Source organism: Gouania willdenowi, chromosome 13 (genome assembly GCF_900634775.1).
Source record: "Gouania willdenowi chromosome 13, fGouWil2.1, whole genome shotgun sequence".
Taxonomy (NCBI): Eukaryota; Metazoa; Chordata; class Actinopteri; order Blenniiformes; family Gobiesocidae; genus Gouania; species Gouania willdenowi.
The window spans coordinates 12,325,366-12,337,803 of record NC_041056.1 but is presented as its reverse complement, the minus strand read 5'-3'; the positions used below and the strand labels follow the sequence as shown (position 1 = coordinate 12,337,803).

The 12,438-nt window shown below is 37.2% G+C and overlaps 1 protein-coding gene across 1 annotated transcript; it reads left to right on the top strand.

The window, feature by feature from the left end:
- The first annotated feature begins 6,171 nt into the window (after positions 1–6,171).
- On the top strand, positions 6,172–10,156 carry nkapd1 (NKAP domain containing 1). Its single transcript, XM_028464915.1, has 6 exons — positions 6,172–6,264; positions 6,582–6,658; positions 8,074–8,162; positions 8,279–8,401; positions 8,712–8,765; positions 9,417–10,156. The coding sequence occupies exons 2-6, from the start codon at positions 6,590–6,592 to the stop codon at positions 9,850–9,852; spliced, it is 771 nt and encodes a 256-aa protein (XP_028320716.1). The 5' UTR covers positions 6,172–6,264; positions 6,582–6,589; the 3' UTR covers positions 9,853–10,156.
- The last annotated feature ends 2,282 nt before the right edge of the window (positions 10,157–12,438 follow it).

The window sequence follows — 12,438 nt, the reverse complement described above, 5'->3', positions numbered from 1 at the left end:
ACATTTTTGAAGCCAAAATAGAGGGTTTTCACGGAACCCAGAAGTCGCTATTTTGGAGATAAGCAGCCGGTTTATAAACAGCACACAAACGAGCAAATCCCGAAATTTGAGAGGAAATGATGAACTATTGCCGTGTTTTTGGCTGTACTAATTGGTGACTGCCAAAAGTTAAAACAAATCACGGAAGAACAATGTCTGCATTTTATAGTCAAGAGTTCTACAACACCGCCACCCTCATCTCCCATCTTGCATTTAAATCCAGCTTCAGGTAGTCCAATTTGTTCTCCGGGGAGCGGACATTAGAACGCAGGATAGAAGGAAGCGGCGTTCTCTGAGGATTAGCTTTTAGCTTGGTTGCTAGCCTCGCTCGGCATCCCCGCTCCTGCTTTTGATCACATAGCTTACATCTCCTCTGCTGGCGGACACCACTGGTATGAGGCTCCGCTACTTTCTACTCCGCTGGAGTAGCGGAGCCTCGTACCAGCGGAGGAGACGTCAGCGGCGTGATCAGAAGCAGGCTGCTTACCTCCAAAATGGCGACTTCCGAGTTGATGACGCGCAGTGAAAAACCTCTATACGGTGCTTCAGGGCGCTTCCGTCTTGCAAATTTGATGCCATTGTCCTGGTTACACGCCCCGCCCATTTAGCGCGCTGCCCTGATGACTTACGCAGCCCAGCAAGGCCAAGAACATAAGTATTGGCGTAACTGCTATTCACAAAGAGAGCAAGACCCGCGGCTGTCAATCATCATCATATATGACGTAAAATCACCTTTTTTCAACCTCAAATAACTAATTTAAAACAAACTTCACAGAATAATGAGCACTTGAGCACAATGTAGGGTGATAATAACTAATGATCAAAGCAGAGTTTAGGTTTGAAAAAAAAATATGTGACGAGTATTTTAACTTTACAGTTTGATCCACATCCCATCTGTTAACATTGAGGAGGCGGGGTTTATGACCTACTGCAGCCAGTCAGCAGGGGGAGCTCTAAAAATAAAAGCTTCACTTCACCGGTGAGCTTGTCCCATCCATTCTTTTTACAGTCTGTGTTATAACTACATTTGGGGACCAATGCTACTATAAATCAGACATACTTTACATTTACAGTATATGATATGGGACATGATACGCTGCTGTCTCACTGTGAAGTGTGAAGGCTGTCAGAAAATTGTGTTAAAAAAACGTTTTTCAAATAAATGTGAACATAGTTTTTATACATTAAATATCCATTTTATGTTATATACAAGACTAGTACAGGTACTCTTTAAGTTCATACAAAAATCTTAAATATCTAAGTTGAAATGTTTAAAAAATAAATAATAATTCATGCATTGCTTAAAAACATGAATCAGATTTTTGAATCTGTACCTGTGTCATCCAAATTAAGGTTGTTTTTATCAATTACTGGTGCCATTGTAACCCTCAAAACACTGCCAAAGTGATACTTCTGATGTTTTCCCTGATTGAAAGTTGTTGACGACATAATGGCAGGTATTAATATTGTGGCTTCCATGGAAACACTCGAATATGGTGGAAAACGGAGTGACCGCAAATAATAAACAAAGCAGAACAAAAATGACATCAAGCAAATCGTTGACTTCCTTGTCTGACAAACAAATACAAGAAATCCCGGTAAGAATGATGTAAAAACACTTGTCAAATAAACATTTCCACCTCTGCGCATTCTTTGCGTTCTCCCACAATGCAATGTCAAAAACTTTTCTGGAGCTCAAGTCAAGTGACTATTTTTCAACAACCCGTGTGTGTTTATGATGGAGTCAAAAACAAACTTTTCAGCAGCAATGTCTAACTAAAACAGTTTTTTGTGTGTGTAAATCCCTATTAGAGGATTTATGAGAATTACTTTTGTAAAAATGTAAGTCATGAGGTTAAGCAGCTTTATTAGTAACAGTGTAAATGCTAGAGAAGGGCAAATGTTACTCTATCAAATTTCTATTTTTCTTATCCAAATGCAAAGATTGGCAAAGAAAACTATACATTTTATTTGACTTGCTATTTTTATTGTGGCAATGTCAAGTAATTAAAAAAGAAAAAAAAAACATTTCATTAACCTCTTAGTGTATTTATAGGGTTGAATTAATCAACTCAAACAAACAATAAAAAAGTGCTGGTCTCAGTGTTAAATCAGCATGCCAGTAAAACTAAAGCTGTTCCTATAGCCATTGTTCAGTCATTGTTAAGTGCTCCTTTGAATTGCCTCGTGTGTATGTGTGTGTGTGTGTGTGTGTGTGTGTGCGAGCTCACTATCTCTTTGCTGTTGTACGCATTGTTTCCTGGCGTCAGCAGAAATGTGAAGTAGGTCTCCACATGGCAGCTTGTGTTGCTGCTAAAATGACAGTCTCCTAAAATCTGCATGAGCACAGGCAGTTTCAATGTGCTATTTTAGTGCAGCACCATGAATATGTATGGCAACCTGCAGACTAATGCAGCATCACATTTATGCAAAGACAACAGTCGGGCAAAAAACAAGCTGTCACACTGTCTGAAGAGGAATATACTATTCTGCGTGGGCGATTACTTGCACTGAGGTAGAACTTTGGAAATTTAGTCATTAATATTCATGAGCTTCATTATTCTCAAATCATCCAGTTTCAGGACCTGTTGCCTAGAGTTAGGATGACTCATGTAATGCACACATTTGTTGCAATGATTCACCTATGGTGGTCAAGAAGATATCAGCTGGACAAGATCTGACTTGCTCTGATGTTGTCCTTTCAGCAGGACAGGAAGTTGAAAAAGTAAAGTCAGTTGTTTTTTTTTAAGTTGAAACACTTTCTCAGGGAAGAAACATTTGGAGTGTTGCAACACTACAAAGACAGCAAAAGGTTCAGAAAACTATCTTCTCTGTGAAATTGGTTACTGACGTGTTTTTCTTTCTTTTTTTCTGATATATTTAAATTTGACTTTGTGACAATGTTCTTACAGAAGAGTAGAAAGGATGTGCTCAGAGACACACACTGACTCTGCATGTGTTCTGCTGATTCGATACTAATGATGTGGGAACACGCAGGCACTATGAAGGCATTTCAAATCAGTCTGGATTGTGTTTGGAATGGAAGTGATCACAGGTAAAGAATGCCTCACTAAACTCTCCTCCAATGTAATTCCTACGGCTTAGACAACGGGAAGGACGCAGAATTGAACAAATGATTGTTTTTCCCCCACAATTTAGATTGGACACCCAAATTGCAAGTTAAAAAGCCTGAGGTGTCTCAGTTATTGGATCAATGTGTGAATTTCTTGCTGAAAAAGAGGAAGCAAGTTTTTGCTAAAAGAGATTTAAAAGAAATAAGGTAACACTTTACTTGAAGTTTTATACATAAGACTGACATTTCGCTGTCATTATCTGTCATTAGCATGAACTAGTACAGCGCCCGTTGGAAGTATGCATTCATGTGGGAGCTTAAAGTGATATCTGGAGTTTCTGAGAAATCTATGTTTATGTATGATTCTTTTAAAATGCGAAAAAAATACCTAACTAGTCTTTTACTATGATCTACTGCCTGTGGTCATTCATATACATTAATGTATGTACTGTAAGTCCCTCCTTCGTCCTATAGACCCCTATACAAATGGAAACGATCGCCGAGTGCGCTCAGCCAATAGGCTTCAACTTCCTGTTTTTGAGACTGTCAATCAAAGTGAATGTGGAACTGTGCACGGAAACAAGGCCACCATCACAACAGCAAACAGGTAAATATGATTTTGGCTCTTACCTGACCCATAGACCTATATCAATGCGACCCGATGCGACCTTGTTATGTTCCGCGATGCGCGTGCAGTAAAGCTTGGTCCACTGGCCAACAGTCCAGTCCTTCTTCTCCTCTTTTTTATCTGCAAAAACTGAGAAGTAAATGGTGATTTCTTCACTATTCTAATTTTTTGAATTCCTGTTTTTGTGGGTTTTATGAGCTGGAAGCCCAAATTATGTAAAAATAAACAAATAAATACTTGAAATCGTTTAAATTGTGGGCTCTGAATCTATAATTTATAAAAGTTTAACTTTTTGAACAGAAATTTGGAAATAAACCACTTTTCCATGACATTCTATTGTTTTTAGAAAAGGTCTCTACTCTGTAGTGTTATAAAGGTGCAAAGTAAAATAGCATGTGCGATTTCCCTGGTTTAATTCTATGGTACATGCGCATGATAAATTGATAAATAAAGTTTGCACCAATGCGGTGGTTTAGCGCGCATGCACCAATGCGTGAGACTTGAGAGGTTTCCTAGTATATCAGTGTGCCCCTCCCCCCTCCCCAGTCTAACCCTCTGTTTGGTGTAACCCGCGTTGATTCCGCAGTGATTTAAAAATAATATGAAAATAAACATTTTGAAACCTAATCACCAAATAAGTCCAAAATAATGAATGCACACATTCGAGGTGTGTGGAGGCTGTTAAAAAAGTTTCAGTTCGAACAGAAACCACGTCGACATTCACTCCACAAACACGCACACATGCAGAACTTCCTTGATTTATTAGAGTGATAGGAAGGCTGTCATGAAGTGTCATTTGCTAAATTATGACACCTTTGGCTAAAATATGGACACCTTTGGAGCTATGTTGGCATCTTTTGGGTTAGGTTGAGGGATCGAGTGGGGTTAGGGTTAGGGGTTAGGGTAACGAAGGGTTAGGGTTAGGGTAACAAACAACACCTATGCTTAATCAATTGTACCCATTAAATTAGGAAAAATACATAGTGATACAATTTGTAAATCAAATGAGATGCAAAAAAAAGGATTGATTGTTTGGGTGGCCACTGTGGATTGCAAACAAAGATTGTACCAGTTCTGACCCAAAAGGGATTTCTTGCAACTTCCACCAACAAACTTCAACTAATATGTTTCAGTGATTGGGAAATCCAGTTTATTTTGATTGACGTGCAATGTAGAGAAGACGTTAGTGGCAGTTCAGGTGTGCGATCAATGGGAAATTAAAAGTAAAATGTATGGCAATATTAGCATAAACTGTTTCAAATTATATAAAAGGTAATGTGCAATATATAACTGTCAAAACAAAGCCCGTATGGTTCATAGAAAAGCAAATTTTCATTCAATCTTTCAAAATTAAGTATGAAACAAATCTCAGCTCCCGAACATAATCCCAGGGCTTTTTTTTTTTCCATTTTTTTATTTTTTAAATCAGATGCTATGGGATCACAAATAAGATTATTCGCACCTTATCCATGTTTTTTGCCAATGAAAACACGGAAAATGCTGTTCCAACACATTGTCAGCACAGTAAAAACCAAACAGTCTCATAACAATGTTTAATAACACCTTTACTAGTCATTTTGAGCAATAACGGTTGAAAAGAAGCAATCTGAAATAGCTTTAACAATTATGTTGTTCACCTTCCCAACAGTGTCCCTAACAGTTTTAACTTCCATCAAATATCCGTCTTCCTAATAAACAATAAAATATTTTTCCTCATAAACTCGGTGCTGAAAGCTTCCAATAAACAGCTTTTGAACAACAGTTTTAATCACCAGGCTACACCACCAACATTGATTCAGGGAAAGAGGAAAAACACCTCTAGGGATTTCTAAATAAATATATATTTGTGGTTATCCAGCATCTGTTATTGGTATCAAAATTGTCCCTAACATCAATTGTGAGTTTACAATTGATGTTGTACACGGGCACAAAATCTAACAAAAAAATGTACAAACAAATCACTGTTGTTTTTTTTTGTTTTTTTTTACTACCAACAACCACTATTCTTACCATTGGCTATTACTAAATAATACTATCACTGCTACTGCTTTTTTTTTACTGTGTAGCTTTAGATAGCCATAATTTATGTGTTTTGTTCGTTTCTTCCTTTTCTTATCGATATCTAGCTAGGTTTGGACTTATTTATGATTGACAGTTTGACTGTTGTAATGTCAATGTTGTCACTTACATTTATGATTGAAATTCCCCTTTGTTTCTTTTAATATTTGCCCAACCTAACATCAGTCTGTATTGTTTGTATTTTTAAAAAAAAGTTCCATAAAATAAAATAAAATTAACATATTTATATTCAATAGCGCCCTTAGGAATGAGGCGACTGTGATAAACCGGCTGTTCAGCTGGTACGTCAGACGACCTGAACGATTGACGGTAGGTTGAACCAATCACAGTCCAGTTTTGGTATATGTGGGCGTGTACTACCAAAACGGCGGATATACGTCATCACAGACGAGCCGAAGAAGAATAGTACAAAAAGATACTTTTTTCTTCTTCTTCTAAATCTCAGGTATTAAATGTATAGTTTACAGGCATTTAATATACTAGGCTTTAATGCACTTATATTCTCGCTAACCAGCCATGATATGTGTTTGTTTGAATCATGTTAGCTGTAGAAGCTTTAGTTGAACCGACTTGTGTCTGAATGCTAGCATATAGGCTAGGCTAACAGCTGGTGCTGGGTTAATTACTACCGTCCGTGATTGTGTGTGTGTGTTTTTAAAACTCTATATTAATTTCTTTTCCATCCAATATTTAACATTATATACGGTAGTGAAGTGATAGCTGTCGACTTATGTGAGTCTTTTTTTTTTTTTTTTTGTCCAGGTTGCATCATGTCAAAGCAGTCGATTGGAAAGACGCTGTTGAGGAATGTAATCCGACACACAGACGCCCACAACAAGGTAACAACTTCACTTTATTCATTAGATATTTATAAACGTATCGTGGCCAAGTATTTTTTGGACCTACTCGGTGTATTACATGATTTTGTACTCCTATTGTGCTATTTACTCGGAACTTGTTTACGTGAGTTGCTAACAAAACAATTTACGGGAAACGAGACAAAACGTGAAATTTTAAATTAATGTTTAGGTCCACAAACGATGGTTTTGGGGATATTAATAATAAAACTTTGCTAAACATATTTCATATTTGTTCATTGTTGAATTCATTGAATCTTTTTAAATACAAACTATGTTGGCAGTGGCTGTCAGTACGTAATACTTGAAAATAGACTGGCTTTCTATCCGTACGCAGCGCCCCTCAATGGCCAGTTTAGGTGACGTGATTGGTGCACCACGTGACTTAAAGTTCTGTCAGTTTTATTTTAGCTCATATTTATTTGAAAGTGTCTGGAGGTACTTTAAACATAGCCATAGCCTCTGGGACTATAGCTACATTTCCAAAACTTCTCTACATAAGCACAATGTACCTTTATCACCGCTAACTTTTTTTTTTACCTCTGGCTGTTCAGTACTTACCTTTGTACCATTTCAAGCTATTCATTGGACTTGCACGACTTGAATTGCAAAAAATAACTGGAAAAATTAGGGGGTTCTAAAAGGTTTGACCAGTAGTGTATATAAATAACAACAATATTAGCTTGTTCAGCTAATTTAATCTGATCTAACACACAAGCTTATTCAGTAAAAAAAATAAAGACTACGAAACAAAACTTATATGAGCAGCATAAATTCCTCAAAAAACTAAACATTTTGCTGAGCACAATCAAAGCAGCTCTAAAAACATATAAAACCTACAATATCAGCTCTCATAACACTTGTGGAATTTGGGTTTTTAAATAAAAAGTGGATGGATAAAAGAACACATGACGACGGTTACGTAAGCAGAGGATGCACACAGGCAGAATCGAGGGCAGCTAAAGGGCTACGGGGGTCCTTAGGTAAAGACGGAAGCGTCCGAGTCAATCGCCTGTATTAAATCGACGGTGCGGCTGATGTATGTGTTTCTGGGTTATTCAGATTAAAAAAAGCGTTAAACTTCCCGTGCCTACCTGGGAGTCCCTTTTGTGTCCAAGTGTGCAACAACTATTACGATGGTACCGATTTAAAAAAAAAACAACAGAAACCCCCCTGGCATTGCTGAAAACTGAACGTCGGGGGCGCCCTGGTGTATGTAGAAATTTTTTTAGATCTTGGAGTGCAGCTCATGAAAAATTGGAGCAAAAGTGTTGCGTTTATATTATGTACACAGTAGACACTTTTTCTTTTGTTTATCATGAACTAAAACCAGCATGTGCATTACCTCTGCTAAAGTACTGTCATTGTTTTGCTTTCTGGATGTTAACCCATTTCAGATTCAGGAGGAAATGGACATGTGGAAAATGCGAGACTGGGAGACCCAAAGGTCCCGACCCCAAAATTTGTCAGATCCAGCGTGTTTAAGGTACGCTTCACAAATTGAATTTCCTAAACAGATTCACCCATTATCTAGTGAGGCTCACAGGTTAGTGTTAATGCTGTGCATTTGATATTCAATCTGTCCTTGTTGTATTTCCAAAGACATATGCACTGTGATCGAGTTCCTGGAGACTTGAGTCAAAGCAGAGTGTCTGAACACGATGACAGAGAGAGCCGATACTGGAGTCGAAAACTGTATGAGTTTGAGGCCAAGGATCCTGACAGGTAGAGTTCCAAATAATTTTGTATTTCTTACAAGAATTTTAAACACATTGCTGAAATAGATGAATAAATGAAAGGCTACAACAAACTTGTCTTGTCATTATTGTCACTTTTAACAAGTTTAAGATCAGTACTAGATCAGTACTAGATTTCTAAACGGAAATCAGAACAACAGAATAAAAACAAAATAAACAAAGTTATAAAATGTGTATTCCTTTGTAGTAAATGTGTATATATATTGATTTAAAGGCTAACAATGTCTGCGTAATTGTCTACATATCATAATCATGTTGTTCTCATGATGATTTTGCAGATGGGGACACAGTGGCTTTAAAGAACTTTATCCAGAGGAGTTTGAAAGTGATAGGTAAGCACAAAATCAGCCTTACTCTAAACAAGCAAAAATAATAAAACATTGCCACATGCACAATTCAGACTCCTCGCATACAAACAACGAAAAAGACAAAATGACTTTCTATTTTGGAAAACTAAATGTTTCTCCTGTATGACATAACATGACATAACATAACATAAATGCTTGCCTGATTGCCACTGGCAAATTAGAATTGTTCTCCATTATAACATAAAAACAGAAATGCATCAAATAAACATCTGGGTGTGCGTCCAAAGCATTAGTACCAAGGAAAAAAAATCTAAGGTTACACAAGTATTTGTCATATCGTTATTGATTACTGAATGGTTCACTGTCTGTTTTAAAAGTTAATGTAGAGCCCTGCTTTCATATCTTTTTAAGCTAAAATTGTTGGTACATTTTGATTTGTTAAACAGAGCAGACTTTTCACTTGGACAATGATGTCGGATTCCACCATGTGTTGAGTTTGAGTTAAAGGAGATGTTAAAAAAAAAAAAAAAAAGCTCCTTCACTGCTGAAAATATACACAATTGTAGGTTGGTATTTACAGACTGCACAGGAAATGCACATTTAGAGGATTGCTTCTAAAAGGCTCCAGGAGAATGTCTAAGCCGAGTTTCACTTGTTTACTTTGTTGCTTTTTAGTGAAAAAAGCTGCGACATAAAGAGCAGTGGGCACCGCAAACTCAAAAAGTCCAAGACCAACAAACAGGCATGCTTGTCAAAGCGGTTAAAAAAATCCTCCCGAAAGAAGAAGAAGAAAAAAGTGGTGGAGAAACACAAGAAGGTAGATTGTCCAAGCAGTGACTCCAGCAGTGATGATGACAGCAGTGCCATCAAAGACAAGCAGAGGAAAAAAGGATCTAAACATCTGCATAAAAATAAGAAAACCAGCAAAAGCAAAGAGAGAGATCTGGACACCAGTGATGAGGACACTGATAAGGCAAAAAAGGACAGAAGGACTAATAGCCTGAAAAAAAGGAAGCACAAAGCCTCAGAATCGGTGCTGAACTCCAAAAAGAGAAGAAAAAACTGGAAAGTGGCGGGTGTGGAGTGCTCAGATGATAGTTCTACAGACTGAACAGAAACATTTATCACTCCATTAAGATCCAGGCAAAGCGCGACAGATAAGTCGGTGCAGAGGGCTTTTCTCACCGAAGCTGTTCTGTGTCGTGTTTTTGTTCAACATCAACAAGCCCATGCTGTCAGGCTTCACCGTGGGCGTTGTGCATAGCAATATCTCACCTCCTCTGCAGTGGCTCAAGGCTCCACATACAGCAGTGAAGACGAACCACCTGCCTCATCAGGTCCCCAGTGCGAGCTGCAGGCACATTGATTGATCATCTACTCCCTCCCAACCTTCTGGCCTCACAAGAACCAGTATTTCTTACTTCATGTAAAGTTTGTATGTATTTATTTTATAGTACTTGTTTTATTCTCAAAAAATAAATGATGATTTTGTAACACCTGTTGGGTTGGCCTTTTTCAGGATGCTTGGTGGCATTTTATTTTCAGCTGCCATCAATGTTTTTAATGATTTAAAAGGTCAGTCATCTGACTAATAACAACTTTCTGATTAGCAAAAGTCAAAGGGCACTGATTGCGAGAGTAAAATGCAGCAGGAGTTTAAAAAAACAAACCATCATTACAGTCATGATGGGAGAAAAACACATTTTACGCTGTCATGTAATATGCATGACCCCCATGTGGGGTCGCCTGGAATCCAAATTAAATGTCTAATTGGTTAAAAGCTAATTAAAATTCTTTTTTTTAGTTCTATTTCAAATGCAGATCTCACACATAATAAATGTCAAATAACTGTCCTATAGTAGTTAAAAAAAATGCAGTGTATAAATATCACTAATCCTTGCCACTCTGTAATTGTAACACTTTAACATGATGAAAAACTAATTCTAGAAAAAAAAAAATGTCTGGGGTCGCCAGACATTTGTGATGGGTTTAGACCGTCGTGAGAGAGGTTAGTTTTACCCTACTGATGACGCTTAAAGCAGAGGTTTGGGAAGCTCTGCTTTAAGTGTTTAAAATAACTCCTGATTAAAGCAGAAAAAACTGTTATTTGTCGATACAAATGCAATCCTTAAGCCTACAAACACTTTAGTGTCTTATGAAATCATCCTCCCTCATTCAATGATTTAAAGTCTTCATTTCTTGCACTATTTAGCTCCACGCCTTTGATCAAGCTATTAAAGCTACATGACTGTGTCACTCTGTTGAGGTTACTGATTGTGAAGGACACAGTTGCTGTATTTCCAATCAAAACAATAAACACCCTGTTGCCATAAATGCTTGATTAATTTACATTTAAAAAAGAAAAGGATGTTTGTTTTTATAATAGCTACTTCACTAAACACAATGTTGGTTAACCTATTTGAATAATTAAGGCTCATCCTGGATATTTCCACTTGACAAATGAATGAGCACAGCTGCAGATGAAGGATTAAAAAACCTATTGTATTTGCAATCATCCAGTCAACAAATGCTATTCCCGGGGACAGTTTGTGGGGAACATATCTGTAGATCTAATTCAGCCTTCCAAGCAGTCTGCTATGAGTTGTATACCACTTTTCTTCTGGGAATCACTAGAATGTGGTGATATAACTCATTGTCCTCTCAAGCATTCCTGGTTTCTGGCTCAGATATATTTTTTTACACCCATTTCCTCGCATTTATTAACCATATCTTTTTACTTTTGAAATACTGCCAACACTTCCACATCTGGCTGAAAAAGGCTTCTCATTAGATTTGTTTCAAGAATAAAAATTGTTCAGAAAAGTGCTCTTAAGGTTTTAATGAGGGTACATTTTCTTTCTTCTTTTCTTCATAGGAAATACACAGAACACACGATTGATGTAAGCATAATACTCTTTAAAACTACTGGTAATGAAAACATAAAACTATTGCTTTCAGTTACAATATATTAGATTGTGACATCAAACCAGTTTGTAAGTAGGGGGATAATCCCTAAAGGCCGAAGAACTGATTGGGGTTATATAAGAAACGAAAAACCAAAAAACACAATTAACTTAATTATTTAACTGATTAAAGAAGTGAATGATTTGATCAACGTGAATGTTCCTTATACATCAGCATTTGTGGAAAGATGGTCTTTTATCCATGACTCAGCAGCTTTTTGTTACAAAAACACTCATAATTTTTTTGATGTGCCAACTCATGGGAATTGCTTGGCTTTGCCACTCATCTTTTTATCTATACAACATAGGCCTGATTTCCCACATGTGCAATAAACGTCATAGTTCTTGGATCAAATTTTTAAACCTGGATTTACTGAATCTTTTTATAGACTAGAGCTAGGGCTAGGTTTCTGTTGGAGAATCAAACCTGGCCTTAGGCAGAAAGACATTTAAATTAAAGGTTATTTTGGTTCAGAGTGAATGGTTAAAAGGGATTATATGTGGTGGGCTAGTTTCCTCTCTCCAAAGAATACTTATCTCATTGGGGCGATGGCAGTGTTTTAAAAGGACAGCATTGCAGCCCAGACTCACAGAACTATTGTTGCATTGACCTACATTTGCACTTTTGCCTGAGATGGCCAATAACTAACTTTACACACTCAATGAACCATCTTTGATGCACTGTTAAGTAATACACAATTATGGCATGCTATAGTACACACACACACACACAC